At 38.3% G+C, this 18,223-nt stretch overlaps 1 protein-coding gene across 1 annotated transcript in view; it reads right to left on the minus strand.

Annotated features, from left to right (window-relative positions):
• LOC139739529 (ATP-dependent RNA helicase TDRD9-like) overlaps nt 1-18,223 on the minus strand; it is a 38,563-nt gene that overhangs the window by 11,947 nt on the left and 8,393 nt on the right. The window contains exons 8-25 of the mRNA XM_071650127.1: nt 16,517-16,675; nt 16,028-16,134; nt 15,581-15,694; nt 14,656-14,798; nt 13,829-13,933; nt 13,033-13,130; nt 12,264-12,395; nt 11,409-11,571; nt 10,918-10,981; nt 7,409-7,520; nt 6,718-6,771; nt 5,381-5,500; nt 4,304-4,411; nt 3,596-3,696; nt 2,101-2,175; nt 1,406-1,510; nt 876-963; nt 409-516 (exon numbers count right to left, since the gene is read on the minus strand). Of these exons, the coding sequence (XP_071506228.1) occupies nt 409-516; nt 876-963; nt 1,406-1,510; nt 2,101-2,175; nt 3,596-3,696; nt 4,304-4,411; nt 5,381-5,500; nt 6,718-6,771; nt 7,409-7,520; nt 10,918-10,981; nt 11,409-11,571; nt 12,264-12,395; nt 13,033-13,130; nt 13,829-13,933; nt 14,656-14,798; nt 15,581-15,694; nt 16,028-16,134; nt 16,517-16,675 (1,956 nt within the window). The remainder of the gene's footprint in view (nt 1-408; nt 517-875; nt 964-1,405; nt 1,511-2,100; nt 2,176-3,595; nt 3,697-4,303; nt 4,412-5,380; nt 5,501-6,717; nt 6,772-7,408; nt 7,521-10,917; nt 10,982-11,408; nt 11,572-12,263; nt 12,396-13,032; nt 13,131-13,828; nt 13,934-14,655; nt 14,799-15,580; nt 15,695-16,027; nt 16,135-16,516; nt 16,676-18,223) is intronic.

Raw genomic sequence — 18,223 nt, forward strand, 5'->3', positions numbered from 1 at the left:
AAAAGCTACTGATCTTTGAGGCAAGTTCACTGACCTCATAACCTTTGATCTTGGTCCATATTACCTCCAAAAGCATATACTAAACAATATTTGGTGAGAACTGTGCCCAGTACCTTGCACACATAAAATGTGGATTAGCAGTGGTGGCAGTGTAATTCTGCAGAATCTGCCAGCAAAATTGTCATAGTGACGTATAAAATGACAATTATAAACAGGAACGCCAGTTAGAATGAAAGCCAGGGCCTGAAATACATCTACACCTGTACATGAAGCTACTTTGCACACAAAAGGGCCTGAACTTTGATACTACCAGGGCCAAAATTCAGGCTTTTCTTCAAAATAGGCATCCCTGTTTTAAGTGTTGTCGTCAACCTCATCATTATCTTTGTCGTCACTCTAACCACTTACTTCCACTTCCCTGATTCCGACATCATTTGCGCCCTCCATGATTTCTCTCAGCGTGTCCTGCAATTCCCTGGAGAAGTGGCGGGCCCAAAATCGGTTGCCATCGATGATCTGACATGCAGAAATGGTAAATGAATAGGCTCAGCACAAACTGATCTGTGTAGTATATCTTTTACAACAACTTCTAATAGAGAAGGCCTTCTATAACACTCGCACATAGGAATCCAAATTTGTACATCCAGAGGATATAATTCTAGACTACTGATCGCATCATTTCCGAGTGGGCTCTAAATTTTTGTCATGGTACCATGACATCAATCTTCACAACCTACAGTTCAAACTTTGTGAGCAATACGAATAAGGGTTCTCATCTAGTAGTTACTACTAAGTACTAGCTACAGAAAGGAAAATGTAAGTATGTAACAGCATATAAATCATATCTATATGTATGCAAATATAAATATACATACCTCAGTTGGAACAATACAAATCCAGTCATCCATTAAACCTGGCAGTGGAACTTGTTGTGGCTGACTGGAGCCCATGCTCACAGATTTCCTGTTAAATGAAGAAAGACAGAAAAAAAGATAGAAAGATGACACAAATTGAGCAACACGGAACACAACTACTGCAGCCGTGATTTATAACACCATACAATACAGATACGCAGCATTGCATTTGTAACAGTTAAAACAGGGATTGGATTAAAACAATAAAGCAAGCACGAACAAAAAAACTCTTATTTTCCATGAATTAACCTGAATGCAACATTCTACTTTTTGCAAACAACTATGTAGAAATACACACTGTGATCCTTGTAGCTTTCACCACAGTCAATTTTACCCCAAAACAGTTACACAAACATTATGTAGAAATAGACATGAACATCCTACGATACTTTTTGTGCCCTTTGCAACAAATTGAAAATCCTGAGAGCTTATTGGCTGTTGTGGTGGTATCTAGTGAGTCTCTACACCGTGTTACCCAGCAAATGACCAACCTGGAGGTCCGTAGCCTCTGGTCACTTCGGCCAGAATCAGCGGTCTCCTGGGAGGCGTTGTGGTCAATCTCATAGACATCTAGCTCTAGCTTCATCTTCAGATGTCTGTCAACAGCAACCACATGGTCAATGGATAAATTAGTAAATAAATATGAATATGCAGCTCCATGGATGAACGTAACCTTCACAAATATCTGCAAGACCAAGTGAAAACTTAACAGGGAAAAGCGTGAAAAACGATATATCAAGTAGAATATTAATCGAGATAAACACATTACACATAAATTAAAAATATACATTGATCACAGATCAATATATCATAAAGACCTATCAATAATACTAGAAATATTGTCCAAATGTAACAAAGGGAATAATTAATCCCACCTGTTTCGCTCACACAAGGTCTGCTTACTCAAGGCAGCTCACAATGATTTAAAAAATTGCAGTAACAACAAGAATGAAAAGCTGGTAGGGTGCACCATTATATTACAATTACCCACATCCGCATATCAAAGCAAATATATAAGAAATGTGAGATGCCATACCATAACTTCACAGAAATAACACTTTCAATTCAAGTTTGCACATGACAAGCCCTTGTAACTCTTTTGATAATTTATACAAAAATACACATACCATGAAATATGCAAATAGGGTACAGTTCTCTTTTCTTCTCTCTCTTATCGTAATCTTACCTCATCTTGACTGCATGGTATACAGCAGGAAGAATGGCACTCCTGTCGTCTTGCCGATCAAACTGGACAAAGAGTCTGGGGAGGAGAGCAAAACATCCATTTCATGTCACACACTAAATATGTGACCCTGCATCACAAAACAAACAAAAAGTCGCCAGACATGGATTTCTAGTTAAGAGTAAATTCTGAAAGAGCAGACTCTAAGCTTTGAAATGATGTATAAGTCAATTCAAATGGACACTCCTAACCTATCTAAATATTAGAAAGAAAGGACACACTCTGGAAAGTGTGAACTGAGAAAACAGGCTCTGAAGTACAGGGTGTATTCAAGCACTTAATCTTTACCAAGCTATGGCAGCTGTGGGATGAATTGAACAAAAAACAGGATGTTGACCACAGGAGCAACAACAATGAAGGGATTATCAGATTAAGCTGAAATTGGGCATGCTTCATTAGCACATTCTGTCCATGATTAATACCAACTTTCAATGTAGTAGCATCATTCCCTATAAAGTTATTGAAGTTGAAAGTGAAGTGTATGGACAGGGTTTTTTTAGAAATGGGAAAAGGGTTCTATGAGAAACAACTAATCACACTATTCCACCAAAATGTGTTCGTGAAAAACTGCTGAAAACACAAGTTCCTGTTTGTTTTATGATCCCAAACTTAAATATTATATAGAAAAAGACTTGCTCTTTCAGAAAATATGAAAAACTCAAAATTGGTTAGGTTGACCCATTTCACCTATTTTCAGTCCTCACACAAAATCATTGTGTGCGACTTTTTGTTCATTTTGTGGTGCACGGCCATATATAGTTCTGAAATTCGTACTAGAAACTTCCTGGTTTCAACTACTGATTGCCATGCAACTGAACTAACTGCCTGCCTCTCTCCCCCACCTCCCCCCCCCCCCCCCCCCCCAAAAAAAAAGAGAAATTCTTCAAGGTCTGTCATGTACTCTTTTAATTGAACTGATGTAGAAAAACGAAAGGCAAAAATGAAGCAGACAAAAAACAGACCTCAGGAGTGCAGAGTCATATATGGACTTAGCAGAAGTAGAACATATTCTGAGGTCATGGTTGACTAAACTCTCAAAAGATACAATTTGATGCAATTTGATGCAACTTTCACTTCAAGTAGCTTGACTGAGCTAAACATTTGTCTGGACTCAAAACTGGAGCAAACACACAAGTGAAGCTCTGACACGTGTCCTGGATGTACCATGATTTCAGAATACTTATTATTTCTTCATTTCATTCCCTGTCATAATACTGAGCTGAGACAACTGATCCATCATCATCATGAATGTCCATGAACCAAAAGGCTTCACATATGGACATGCAATCTTAAAAATCACAGTAAGCCAGGTTCAGATTTCAAACGCTAATGCTACGCATGGCTATACTTTTCCAGAAACCTCTTGTGATCAACCCTCATTAAGCATGTCTAAGCAGGCAACAATCCAGCAGATTTTTTCAGCCAGCTTCACACTTACTTGGACTCCTCAAAGAACAGCTGCTTGCCCTTGCCACAGGGACCAAAGAGTTTGCCAATGTTGGAGGAGTACAGATGGCCATGAGGGGGAACATTCTGGACCTGGACAAACAAACAAACAGACAAACAAACAAACAAACACACAGGTGAAAACATGCTGACAGCCTCCTCTGTAAACACTGGACACCCTGGAAGAGGCTATATGTGGTCTACCTGAGCCACTTGAACTACTGCAGGCTGGTTCACATGCATTCTATATACATCGATGGCTTTTGAAATATAATTTTTGCAATGCAATAACATTTAAGTCTGATATGTAGATAAAAACTAGATCTATTAACTTTTACCATACACATCACGATGAAAAAAATTGAGCCAGCTCATGATATTTTTTTAAAACTCTCACAATAATTAGACACGAACCGTGTGTGTGAACGACATGCCCACACACACACACACACACACACAAAATTGCTTTTAAAAAAAAAAATCCCACAATGCATCTTGCCACACTGGGTGCACACACTCATAATCAAAGGTCAGCATGGCTATTTGAAGTAAGAAATTGTAATCATATCTACCATGTGGTATTACAGACACATGCATGCTTTCTTTCGGTAGTAATTGTTTCCACTGGGGAGAAGGGGTAGGAGAAAGACAAACAGAAGTGATGAGACAGGTAAATGACAGAAAGACGGAGGAGACTTACCATGACAGTGGTGCATGGATCCTTCCCTGAGAGTATCTTGAATGATTCAGCCTCATCTGATGGGACCCAAGTAAAGTAATTGGGATAGAAGGCTCCAGCAAGGACCACCTGGCATTTGAAAAAAAAAAAAGATATATCTTTATATATATACACTAATGATACAAAAAATTTGAATGAATAAATGAATGAAAGGAAGGATGATTGGATGGATTAATAAATACATAAATGAACACTGTAAAACGCGGAATGTTCATGTGCATTTTAATTTCGCGATTCTGCCAGGGCCAAGTTTTGCAAAGTAAAAATGTACGCTAAAGATCTTATCTACACTATATGCATTGAATGATAGAGGCATCCTGGGAAATTTCATGCTGCAAATAAGGCCGTCGGCCCCATTCAAGAAAATTTCATGTCGCGAAAATATCGTGTTTTACAGTATACAAATATTCTGATATGAAGACAAAACCACTCCCTGAATACACAGGGGATCAAAATTTGTATCTCCCAAACAAAAAAATGACAAGTGCAAATTTTTTACAGACATGACTTTCTGTTCTATCCACAGTGTGTGTGTGTTGTCTTGCTTTCATTTCATGCTGTTCATTACCATTTAAAAAAAAAAAATTCATACAAAACTATCAATACTAATAAACCTGGAAACTCTGCACTAATCCTGTTTTATCACTACATCAACGAGGACTGGGCAAGGAGGTGGCTCATTTGGTAGCATATCTACCTCTCAATCGAATGGCTCAGGTTCGGGTGCAGGTTTGGATGGAAGTGAATCTTACTGAGCAATGATCTGCATTAATCATGCTGTCACCTCTAATGTAGAGGCAAAAAACTTTGTCCCTCACATAGGACATAAAATGAAGTTACTGTGTGTGAGGGAGTCACAACCCGCACACATACAAATCCCGCTTCCATCATTCATTGCAAAAGAGCAGGATGCATATCAAACTCAGTGTAGTGATCCTCCCAAAGTACTCACAACTGCACCCCATGGAAGACCAGATAGTGCAGCTAAATAATATAGGGCTATCCAGCCATCTTGTCACGTGGAAAATGAAAGCAAACCTTGAGGATGAGGAGGTTGTGGGTGTGGTCACTGCGGGGCTGGTTGCGGGGATTCCCCTTGGGAAGATGGATATTGTAGTTTGATAGCCTGTCTTCCAGTTCCTTCACCAGTTTGGAGACCTTCAGTAGTACACACAGAAAATAGAATATGACCATTCACTGATATCCTGTAGCACATTGGCAGGATACACAAAGTCTGGACTAAAAGAGTCATTCTACTTTGGAGTAACAAAAAGCAAAAATGATTACTGAATATGTTGGCAAAATACAGATGACTTTCTGTGAAGCATCTGTGAGGTTATAGTGCTTTTCTAAAATGCCCATAGAATGCTATGTTCATTAATTTGAGAATAACATCGAAATGGCCATAAACTTTCTTATTCTATGTCTCATTTTGGTAAAGTGTGTACCAAACAATTCCTTTGATATCATACAAATATACTTTGCCTTGAGAGTTTCTTGTTAAAACTATGGGCAGAGGTGACTCCAAAAGAACTATTCACTGAGGGGCGCAGCCCCGAAGAGAATAGTTCTTTTTGAGGCACCAAGGCCTATAGTTTGAACAAGAAACTCGAAATTAGGCAAAGTATATTTGTTCTATATTTTGGATCAAAAATTAAAAACAAAAGAAGGCGAAATGGTGGCAAATGCAAAGCGAGAAGTCGTATGGTGGATGCGATGTTGTGAAGGTATCCTACATTGACCGCAAATTTAAAGCTCCCTATTGACAATGCGTGACGCACGGTGTTAAGGTGCGAAGCAATACGCAATGTCAGAATTGTTTTTTGATGTCACAATTGTTTTGTTAGAAATTGATACATTTCACAGAGTGTCGGTAAAAGCAGTGTGCAATGTCAAAAATGCTTTGTGGCGTCACAATTGTTTTGCTAGAAATTGCACATTTTAGAGTGACGGTGCGAAGCTGCGCACAATTTCAGAATTGCTTTGTGACATCATTTTGCAAATAGTATACTATTTGCAAAATGCCGTCATAGAAGTGACGTCATTTTGCAAATAGTACTTTATGGAGTGTCAACTTTCTGAAATAGCTGAAAATCACGTGGAGCTCTTTCAACCAATCACCAGAGGATAAATTTTTGATCCAAAATATAATACTCTGTATGCAAATGTGAACTTGTACAGGTGGTCTTTCACTTAAACTGTTACCATGACTTTAAAGATGACATGGCAGTTATACACTTTGCCAATGTTGGTGCAGAAATATACAACAAGGGCCAACAGCACCTTATGCTAGGATGTTTTGAACAGAGCAAAAATCAAAAACAGACAAACAGACAAACAGAAACAGAACAAATAGGAGAACCTAACACCAGTACCTCTTTGAGAGGGTTCAGCTGTATCATGTGTTCATCTGCCCAGTCTCTTTCTGCCTGTCATAGCAACAAACGATCCAATATAAACTCAATGAAAGCAAAAGCCAGAGGAAGAAAACATTTTATTCAGGTATACATTCCACAATGAATACAGACAACTAAATTTCAAAATGCAAGTTTTCATTGAAGACCACTTGAGCATCCCCAAAATATTAATGAAAGGTATATAAAAAGTAACCTAATTCTTGTCATTTGCTCCTCTAATCACATTATTTGTTTATTCACTTCAGATTACTTCTTTATTGTTTGTAGGTTTTCTGTTCTTCTGAGGGTAGGGAAGGGCTGAAAATTTTCTTATCTCGATGTCTTTCTACAAAAACAAAATAAGACAAAAAACTTGATCATTCTAAAAACAGGACAAGCAACAAAGAATGAGGTTAAAGTCAGGCACCAATTCATAACAGGAGCATAGCATCTACAGAACATCTGGTCACAGTAAAAACAGTCATAACTCTCTGGATGGAAATACTCTTCTAGCAGAACTTAATGAAAGAAAAATACAACCCTTAGAAAGTATCACAGCACTGAATGCGGAAAGCAAGAGAGAAAAAAAAAACACCTTGAAAATTCCGAGCATACGTAGAATAGCTATTCATGATAGAGCTAGGGAAGAGGTATTTAGCATGAGACATACCCTTCTGTGACGCGCAAAGTAGCCATTTTCCTGACACCGTTCCCACTCCCAGTAGGCATTCACAATGGCGATACAGTCACTGAAACTTCCCCCGTCCCACTTCAGTTTGGATCTAGGGTGGGGATGGGGTGCAGGGAGGAACATGAAAGACAGATCACGGCTAGACTTGATGATAAACTTTACACAGAGACTTAATATATTTCAATGTAAATTGATAACAACGAAAAGTAGAAATTACGCGGTGCGTAATATATGTCCCCGCCGGAAGTAGCATTTTGTAACAAAATGTGCAATATAGGTAAAAAATCAAGGTCAAAGGTCAAAGAAGTCAAAGGTCAAAATTCTGTGTAGAAGTTTTGAAGCCCTCATCTAGTGCCATCACTTAAAGCAAATGGAATCGAAATTGGGTTAGAAATGGCGAAGGAGTAGCATTTTGTAGCCAATGTACAATATAGGTCAAAAATCAAGGTCAAAGGTCAAAGAAGACAAAGGTCAAAATTCTGTGTAGAAGTTTTGAAGCCCTCACCTAGTGCTATCACATAAAGCAAACTGAATCGAAATCGGGTTAGAAATGGCGAAGGAGTCGCATTTTGTAGCAAAATGCACAATATAGGTCAAAAATCAAGGTCAAAGGTCAAAGAAGTCAAAGGTCAAAATTCTGTGTAGAAGTTTCGAAGCCCTCAACTAGTGCCATCATATAAAGCAAACGGAATCGAAATCGGGTTAAAAATGGCGAAGGAGTAGCATTTTGTAGCAAAATGTACAATATAGGTAAAAAATCAAGGTCAAAGGTCAAAGAAGTCAAAGGTCAAAATTCTGTGTACAAGTTTTGAAGCCCTCACCTAGTGCCATCACATAAAGCAAACGGAATCGAAATCGGGTTAGAAATGGCGAAGGAGTAGCATTTTGTAGCAAAATGTACAATATAGGTCAAAAAATCAAGGTCAAAGGTCAAAGAAGTCAAAGGTCAAAATTCTGTGTAGAAGTTTTGAAGCCCTCACCTAGTGCCATCACATAAAGCAAACGGAATCGAAATCGGGTTAGAAATAGCGAAGGAGTAGCATTTTGTAGCAAAATGTACAATACAGGTCAAAAATCAAGGTCAAAGGTCAAAGAAGTCAAAGGTCAAAATTCTGTGTACAAGTTTTGAAGCCCTCACCTAGTGCCATCACATAAAGCAAACGGAATCGAAATCGGGTTAGAAATGGCGAAGGAGTAGCATTTTGTAGCAAAATGTACAATATAGGTCAAAGGTCAAGGTCAAAGGTCACGACTGAAATTCTGGGTAGAAGTTTCAAAGCTCCCATGTAGTGCTATCATATAAAGCAAACAGAATCAAAATTGGCTCATAAATGACAGAGAAGTAGCAAATTGAAGATTTTGATCACACACGGACGCACACACGGACGGACGGACGGACGGACGACCTTACGGTGATATACTTGTGTGTCTACCCCTTTGTTCTCCCTTTTGTTAAAATAGACACACAAGCAAAAATTTTAGCCACACAAGCCTGACGGAATAAAGGCCATCTATTGTGCACTATTGTTCTCCTAGCCACAAAAGCATACTCTCGTTAGCACGGACACACGGACACACGGACACACACACGTACGGAGCCCGTTTCATAGTCCCCTGCTCGAACTCGTTCGGCGGGGACAAATTACCACTTACTGTAAAAGTAGATATAATATTTACACATTTTGCACAACAAGTCTCTGTGCACAACTCTGTCATAAAATTGTGTTTTGAAATGATAAGCTAACTAGAAATGTCGCTATGGCGACTGGTATGCCTCCGCCATAATGCATGATTTTCCTAATAGGTCTAGATAGTACATGTGGACAGTGTGTGATTACATTTTCACAAAACTGGCAAAATATTGAAATGACAAGTTTGTCACAAATGTGTTGAATGTTCACCTCCTTGACCTTGGTTTAATTGGATGAAAAGGAGAGCATGTATTTGGGGATTTAAGGACTTTAACTTGACTTTGACCCATTCATACATTTATGCATTGAGTAATTTTCATGGTACCGGTATGGAGAGAGAGTGCAATTTCTGTAGGCCTACTGAATAGTAAATTGTTACCATGTTCATCTGGCCTTTGACCCTAAAATTCATAAGATACTAGTAATCACTTTCAGGTATGCATAAATATGCAGTAAATTTCACGATAAATTGAGCCACTTCTGAGATATGGAGGAAAAGTTAGTTCAGCACTTTCACTTGATCTTTGACCTTTTGACCTTTGAGGCGAAAAAAAAAAACTCTCCAGAGAATTTCAATTAGGTTACACATGCATACACCAAGTGTAAAAAAAAAATAATAATCCTGCTGGCATTGCATGAACATGAGGGAAATAGTAAAATTTTGAAGTGTTGCACTTGACCTTTGACCCCTGACCTTTGACCGAATGAACCCTACATTCTCTAGATAATCACTGCCAGTCAGTACATGTATATACTATGTTCCATGAAGATACCTTGAACAATTTTCCAATTTACAGAGAAAAAAAAGAAGTTTTAATACGTTTACTCGACCTTTTGACCTTTGACCTTTGACCTCATGACCCAAACTTTCACCAGAGAATCTAAATTGGGTAATACATGTATACACTAAGTTTCAAGAAAATATCTTCTGGCATTGCATAGATATGGTGGAAATAGTGAAATTTTATGTATTTGACCTTGACCTTTTGACCTTTGACCTTGAGCACGTGCACCCAAAAGTTGATAGGCACAACTTCACCCCCTAATACACATACATGCCAAGTTTCATTAGGATACCTCAACAGGTTTTGATAGTTACCTTGTCCACAAAATTCATTACGGACGGACGGAAAGACGGACGGACGGACGGAAGGACGGACGGACGGACGGACGGACGGACGGAAGGACGGACAGACGGACGGACGGACGGACGGACAACCCGAAAACATAATGCCTCCGGCACCACTTCGTGGCGGAGGCATAGAAAACCAATAAATGATGTCTTTTGCATCGAATAAAAATAGGGTTACACTAACTTTGCAATGACGAATTTTCAGGAAGAAGTTGCTGAAGTATACATCAAAAACCTATTTGAAAAATATGATTTTTGACAATGATTTTAAGTGCAAACAAATAAGACAGTTGTGAAGGAATTAAACTGTCACTTCATCTAACCTACCTGTGTGGTTGTGAGAAACACCATTTCTTGCTGAAATCATGAGGAGTTCTTAAATACCATATTCTTCTCATTCTAGGTCTGATTTTTAATGACACTTCTTCCATTCCAATTGTTAGATTTCACATTAGAGTGGATTTCAGTTTTGACCTTTTTATAGTACATAAAATACAACCGCAAAGTATGTTTTCTTTGATGTTATTTTCATACAGTATAACAGTACTTCATCACTAACATAAAACACCACCACATACAACACTGAATGGAACGCACAAAACTGTCAAAGAATACTTATCACATAACACAGACACAAGCACAAACACCTGAAGCTACACACTTACTTGTATGCATCCAGCGCCCTCTTGTATGGCTGTGAGAAGAAGCTCTTCAGTGAAAGACCAGCCCCTACAGTGTCAAGATTGTAGGATACAAGAAATGGCGTAGAATGTCTGGAATAAATGAACCCAGTAATCAACAAGGGTTCATGGCCTAACAAATGACATGAAAAATCATAAAATTGGTTATGACAGGGTTATGAGCAAATTAAACTATCAAGAATACACAACATCCTAAGAATCATTTTTTTATAATGCATTGTTGTATCCATAGAGTATAGTACATCACTAAACACTGACTTGTTCCTGGAAAAAAAGCAGGTGGCACAAAAGGAAAACCTAGTCTCAAAGTCACATTTCCACCCTACCAACAACTAACCTGAGGCATTGCAGTTTTGAGTTGGTCACATATTGACTATAAACAATGCAAAGCTTCTAAGATTTGTAGATTCTTTAAATACAAGTGCATATGTACACTAGCAATTCTAAAAACTGACCGATGACAAGACATTCCTTGAGGCAGCCAAACACATGCCCCAGCATGAGCAGCTTGCCGATTCGGATGTCCACAGGAAGTGCTGCCAGGACACGGCCGACGAAGGTCAGGTCGCCATCGTGGGGGTTGGCAATGTTTGACCGCAACGTTGTCAATGCTCCAACCTGCAGGAGCAGCAACATATCAATTTCTATAACAACGTTTGCCACAACGGAATGACACGAGAGCTGACTCAAATAAAGAAACTAAGGCACTCTTTTAGGCATAGGTAATGACATTCTAGAGGGCCCTGCTACAAAATGCAGACATTGCCAGATACTAATTCTTGCACCTAGGTCAGTAGGAAATGAGAGGTAAAATATCCAGTTCAAACATATTCACACATCTCAGGATTTGGAAAAAGTCTTTGTGACCACTGAGAGAGGTCATGGAGTGAGAAAGATGATGTCATTAATAGAGTTTGTTTCCATGGTCGCGAACACATTCATTATTCTAATAATGTTGTCTCCACACACTGACCATCCTCTTCGCAAGTGATATGAAATAGGTGAGGTTTTGGAAATACATCTTACAATGTAATATCTAGCATATGTTCAGTTTATAAAACAAATGTTGACTGTTTTGGGGTTTGTTTTTTTTTTTTTATTCCGGTCACGGTGCAAATCCTTGATTGCAGTTGATTCTGCCCTGACATAAGCACCTCTGCTCAGTGTCAGCAAAGTGTCAAGGATTCAAACTTCAACATTCTATCAGTCAATGCATATGTAAATCAACTGGTTTACTTGATGAATATTCTTGCAGAGTCTAGTCAGTATATCTGGAAGATGGAACTGAAAATGTCCTCTTTCTGCCTCACCTCCTTCAGGAGCAGAATGGTCCTCTCAATGCTGTCCAGATTGGGCGGTTCCAGGGCCAGGGCCAAGATGGCCTTGGGCTCTCCCAGGTTCAGGACCTTCACTTGAAGGACCAGTTGCTGCAGAGGGCAGCGCTGGTGGGGGCAAGAGACACAATATTATTTGCAACAATTGTCTACAGACCTGTAATGGTGTTGGTGTGGGAGATGGGGGAGGGGGAGGGAAGGGAAAGAGGGAGGGGAAGGGGGGAGGAGAGGGGGAAAGGGGAGGGGGAGAGGGAGAGATTATCTATATACAGTAGTTTCAGTGACAAAGGGCCACTGCAGATGGGTCAGGTCCCACTAAGGGGGATTTTCCCCCAAATGAATTACAATGTGGATTCAGTGATGGCAGACATTTCAGCAGGAAATATCAGTGAGGAAAATGGGTCAATTTGCTCAAAAGTTATGATTTTTTACATTTTGATTAAATCTGCAGGCAGTTGTGAGCTGCCAATATCAAAAGAAATACACTGAGAATTCAACACGTTTTTGTTTTGTTTTTCCTACCATAATGTGAGAGCACTTGATTTGCCTCATCAATAACAAGTGAAAAGAATATGTTCTTTTCATAAAAAATTAAATCTTATGAAATTGTCTTTATATTTTCTTTATACAATGTATCTTTGTGTCATACTGTGACATCAGAAACTTTGCACTCTTCTTGTCTAGTCATGGTGGCACTAAAACCTTAAAGAATTTTTTTTTAAAGATTGTGTTGTTGTTTTTTTACCAGCATTTCTGGAATGGCAAAGTCCTGGATGTAGTCTTCAAAGAAGACCTTGTGTACAAGTCTGTACACTCTACCAGACGAGACACGACCTGCACGACCTGTAAAACATAAACACAAAACATGATATGTATTAATGAAAGCAAAGAAACTGTTATGGGATATCTTAAAAACTGATGAATTAATGATTAAAAACTGATAACTTAATGATTGTATTGCCCTAAAGTACAGATTCTTTTGAAAAAGATAAGCTGACAAATGCAAGCCATTCAAGATCAATGACACAGAGCTACAAAGAGGGGAATGTGAAAGACTGCAAGGTAATGATATTTGGTTTGTCTCTGCTTATGAAAAAAAAAAATGAATGGAAGATTGACGGAAGTGTTGATTTATAGTACTTTGGATAATTTCTAAAGTGGCTTCATGGAATAGATTTGAATGGAAAGAAACATGGATAGCAAAAGAGTACATGTATGTGCTCTACTTTTAAATCATCCCAAGACAAGCAGGCACACGAAATTTACATTACTCCACAAATATTCACATTATCAAAATATGTGTCTTCACAGTTTTGGAGGCTCTGAGAAACAGAATCGGCTTTCTTCTTCTCAAAAATGCATTGCTATGACTACCCACCAAATTGAATCCTTTGCCATCACACGAATGTAAGATTGAAAGCATGTACCATGTACAAAAAACATAAATATGGTCCAAAAATGGATGAAAATACAATGAAAGCTCTTTGAGTGAGGGATTTAATTCAGTATATTGATAATGATGGTCAGAGGGCCCCGCCCACCTTTTCGCTGCTGAGCATTGGCCTTGGATGCCCAGTTAAGCTGGAGGCTCTGGTAGTTAGTGATGTCATCACACACCATGCACTTTAGCAGCATGAAGTCAATTACTGCAGGGAGAATAGACGGTGTCACATTAGTTTCAATCTGAGTTACTTCATCTTCAAGACTACCAGAGAAACAGTCCTATCTTTTTTCTTTTCTTATATCTTTTTCTTTCTATCTAGGCAATTGGACAGAACAGCATCATGAATATACACAGTGGAAGATATTAATGTTTTGGTTTTTTTGATCTTTATGAATTTTTACTCTGAGGGTTTGTTTATGGAGATTGAAAAAAGATCTTCACACACTCACAAATAAGAACAGCTACTATTCAATCACAAACTCTCAAAGGAGTACTCCTTTTTAAATCAGGAAGAATTTGAACACTTCCTTTGAATGTAATAGAATCTTACCTCTTAATTGTGTACTCTCGTAAAAATCTGCTATCACTAATCTTATACAGTTAGGTTCATAATACTGCATATCACTGAGTCCTTCACAATTGCGAAAATACACAGTCATTTCTTATGTAGACATATCTTCTAACCTTCGAGAGAATGCAAGAATTATAAAATTCATGCAAAACACAGCAACTATCATTTGAAGCACAAAATAAGCTTATTTATTTCAGGTTACATTGATGAGAAAAAGTCACATTCCCAAGCCACAAGAAAATCTTAAGAGGCATGTTGCCATATTGTGATTTCTCATGCCATAATGATACAAGGTGACATATCTTGTCTGGTACTACAAGTTCTAGCTAACCAACGATACGTCCAGGACCTACCGTATTTGATGTCTGGAACAGTGATGGAGCTCTCTGCAATGTTCGTGGAGAGGATGATCTTTCGGAAACCTTCCTCCGGCTTGATGAATGCCCTCGCTTGCTCCTGAGTCGTGATGGACGAGTGCAGCGGAATGACAACCAATCTGTAGAATGAGTGATGACATCATCAGTTTTCAAAGGAAGAAAATACTTCTTGCCTGTTAAAGACATAATGATAATCACACAACTATCACATGCATTTGAAGTAGAAAACATAAAATATACAAGTGTATTTTCAAGAGCCTTGCATTAATGTTTTCAATGTACACAGCCACTTACTAGCATCCTAGGACGAAAATATCAGCAGAAACACTGATTTGCTTGAAATTAAGATATGCTGCGTATGCCTAGATGAGCAAATAGTACCCAAAAAAAAAATGAGCCTGCCAAGGTCTTATATGGTATTTTGTAATGATGAAAATGCAACCATTTTCAAACAAAAAATTATAGGCATGATAATACATGTCATCACATGGACTCTAAATATATACAGACAACAAAGTTGCATTTTTCTCATCGGAACAGTGTACACTATCATTATGATTAGTGGCTACATTTGTTTGTGTGGGACGTTTCTTTTCTTTTTTTTTATAATTCAATACAGCCTCTGTTGCACACATCTGCAGGAACCAAAGCACAATCTACAGTAGTAGTAGTATCACTAAATACACAAAAGTGTTTCAGTTAATCTTTGTCGAGGCGAGAAGGCCACAGGAAAACAAAACAGAGTCACAGACTGTACACCTGTCCATGAATTACTACTGACACTACACAACAAAAATGGAAGTTGGGAAAGGGTAACATTAACGTTACAGACAAGTGCCAAACACACACTGAATAAACATTGGACATCCTAGAAATAAATCATGTCATAAACAACACCTACCTTTCCTTTGACCCCTGACCCGGAAGTAGCTTCTCAAACTCCTCGATCTCACCAATTCCCGGCAAGAATACAAGAACAGTGCCTCTCTTTTGAACCATGGAGTTAGCCGGAAGCCTGTGAATGAGGAAGAAGAGGAGGAGTGTGTCTGCAAGAGTTTAGCATTCATAAATTTTACTACATTTATTTGGATGTGGAATCACCTCATCATGATATAACAGTGATAAGTCCATCTTAACAGGAATTTTGCTTATGATCATGTCAGATTTCATCAGTTCATCTTAAAAACAAGCAGGTAAAAATTCATATTTCTTCCCACTCTTTACTTTTTTCTCTTAAATCTTTGAAGCTACCCTAGAATCTTAGAATGTACATTATCGGTTGTTACTGGATGAAGCAAGCCATTAGTTTCCAAGACTTCTTTCGTTGATTTCTTCACGGCAATCTCACCCTTGCTCCCGCTTCTCAATGTCATCGAAGCTGCAGACCAGTTGCTTGGCCAACTCGTATGTCTCCTTGTAGATTGTCGGCATCATCTCCGGACGGTGCACCGGTACCTGACGGGTGAGGAACCGTAGAATGAGAAACCATTAACGGCACTGCAACACCAATACGGTGCAATGGCACCCGATAAATCATGAATTGATTAACAGGGGTGAATGAAAAGCATTACTGCACTGAAATATGACAATGTATTGTGCAAATGCAATTGATAATTAACTGCAAACAGTACATTTTCAAGAAACATCAGTAGCAGTAGTAGTAGTTGTAGTAATGGTAGCTGTCATAAGGATAGCAGTAGCAGAATTAGCAGTAGCAGTGTGGATTAGTAAACACTTTCAGTTGGAAAGCAGAAGTACAAAAGTTTTTGAACAGGTCAAGTAAGTAGGTGTTTGGAGTAGCACAAAGAATGAAAAGACCAGTTTGCAGAATTCTTACCAAACCAAAGTTGGTCAGGTCATCCAGGTAGAATTCCTCCACCTCAAACACTTTCCCCTCTACTGACACCACAGGAGGCATCTCTAGCGAGCCGTGGACTGGGATGGCAAAGTAATCTCCAAACAGGGATGTCTCGATAGTGGCTGACATCAGGATTACCTACAGAGGCACAATTAAATTGATTTAACTGATTAAACTGATTGATGAAAGGGAAAGCAAACCCAAAGAACAATATGGATTGAGTGAAAGCAGCAACATTAGTAGAACACATCAGTGAAAATTTGAGGAAAATCGGACAATCGATGCAAAAGTTATGAATTTTTAAAATTTTGGTGTTGGAACCGCTGGATGTATGAGTGGACAACAATACAAAGAAAATATACAGAAAATTCAACAAAAATTCACTTTTCTAGCATTATGAAAGAGCACTTGACTAACCGTTTTCAGAAAGCAGGGGGAATAATTGCTACCCTTAACATATGTGAGTATCAAGTTAATGGAATTTGTAATTTCCATGAAAAATGAATTTTTGTGGAATTTTCTTTATATTTTCTTTATATTGCTGTCCACTCATACGTCATAACCTCTAGTAGTCTCCTCATCCAGCGGTTCCAACACCAAAACTTTTATTGCATCGATTGTCCGATTTTCCTCAAACTTTCACTAATATGTTCTACTAATATTGCCGCTTTCACTCAATCCACATTGCTCTTTGGGTTTGCGTTCCCTTTAAATCGACTGATTGGATTGATTGGATGCATTAATTGCATTGATTGAATTGATAGCATTGATTGTACTGATGGCATTGATTGAATTGATTGAATCAATTGGACTGACTGATTTGATTGATTGATTGATTGATTATTTGATTGATGGATGGATGGATGGATGGATGGATGGATGGATGGTCTGACTGAATGAATGACTGATCAATTGATTGATTGACAGATTGATTAATCAAGGGTTGATACAGTGACCATGTAATGGATGAATTTATAAATGATTTCATTTCTGTACATTTTGAACATATATTCTGAAAAACTAAAAAGCAAGCAAAGGGGCAAATGAGTAAAACCTCACCTTGATTGGACAAGAAAGCATTCATTTCTTGGCTGAAAACAACATGATACAACATTCAAGCAACAAAAACAGAGTAATCTCCTCTCGAAGATCTTGACATATAAAAATGGGACATTAAGCGCAAAGATGGCACAGCAAATTAGTTATCCTGTCATCATAGAGGAAGTTCCCGTTTGTGAGTCTCCTAAAGCTTAAACATCAGCTGTGACATCAAAGGGATGTTATAGTATAAGTATTAGTTGAGGTGATGATTTGCTATTTATCTTTTTGCGACAAACTTGGGAACCATTTTATGAAATGTTAAAGATTAGAGCATACAATTCTAAAAGGAATTCAAAGTTTACTTGATGAATTGGTTTTGAAATGGCCAAGACATCGAAAAACAGAGTAAAACAAAGCAATCCTAATAAAAGGCGAGAATAACCCTTTTCAGGAGTGCCTTATTTTTGATATCTCAGCCATTTCAAAACAAATTTTCATTAAATAAACTTTGAATTCCTTTTAGAATTATATTCTTTTTCATATTTCATAAGAGGTTTCCCATTATCTCAAAAAATTATCACCAAAAGAAGTTTAAAATCTGAAGCCCCCTCTCAACTGAAACTGTACCATTCCTTTAAACATTAT

The sequence above is a fragment of the Diadema antillarum genome, unplaced genomic scaffold, assembly GCF_040938485.1.
Source record: "Diadema antillarum isolate AM-2024a unplaced genomic scaffold, OU_Dant_1.0 seq00000803_RagTag, whole genome shotgun sequence".
In the NCBI taxonomy this organism is placed as follows: domain Eukaryota; kingdom Metazoa; phylum Echinodermata; class Echinoidea; order Diadematoida; family Diadematidae; genus Diadema; species Diadema antillarum.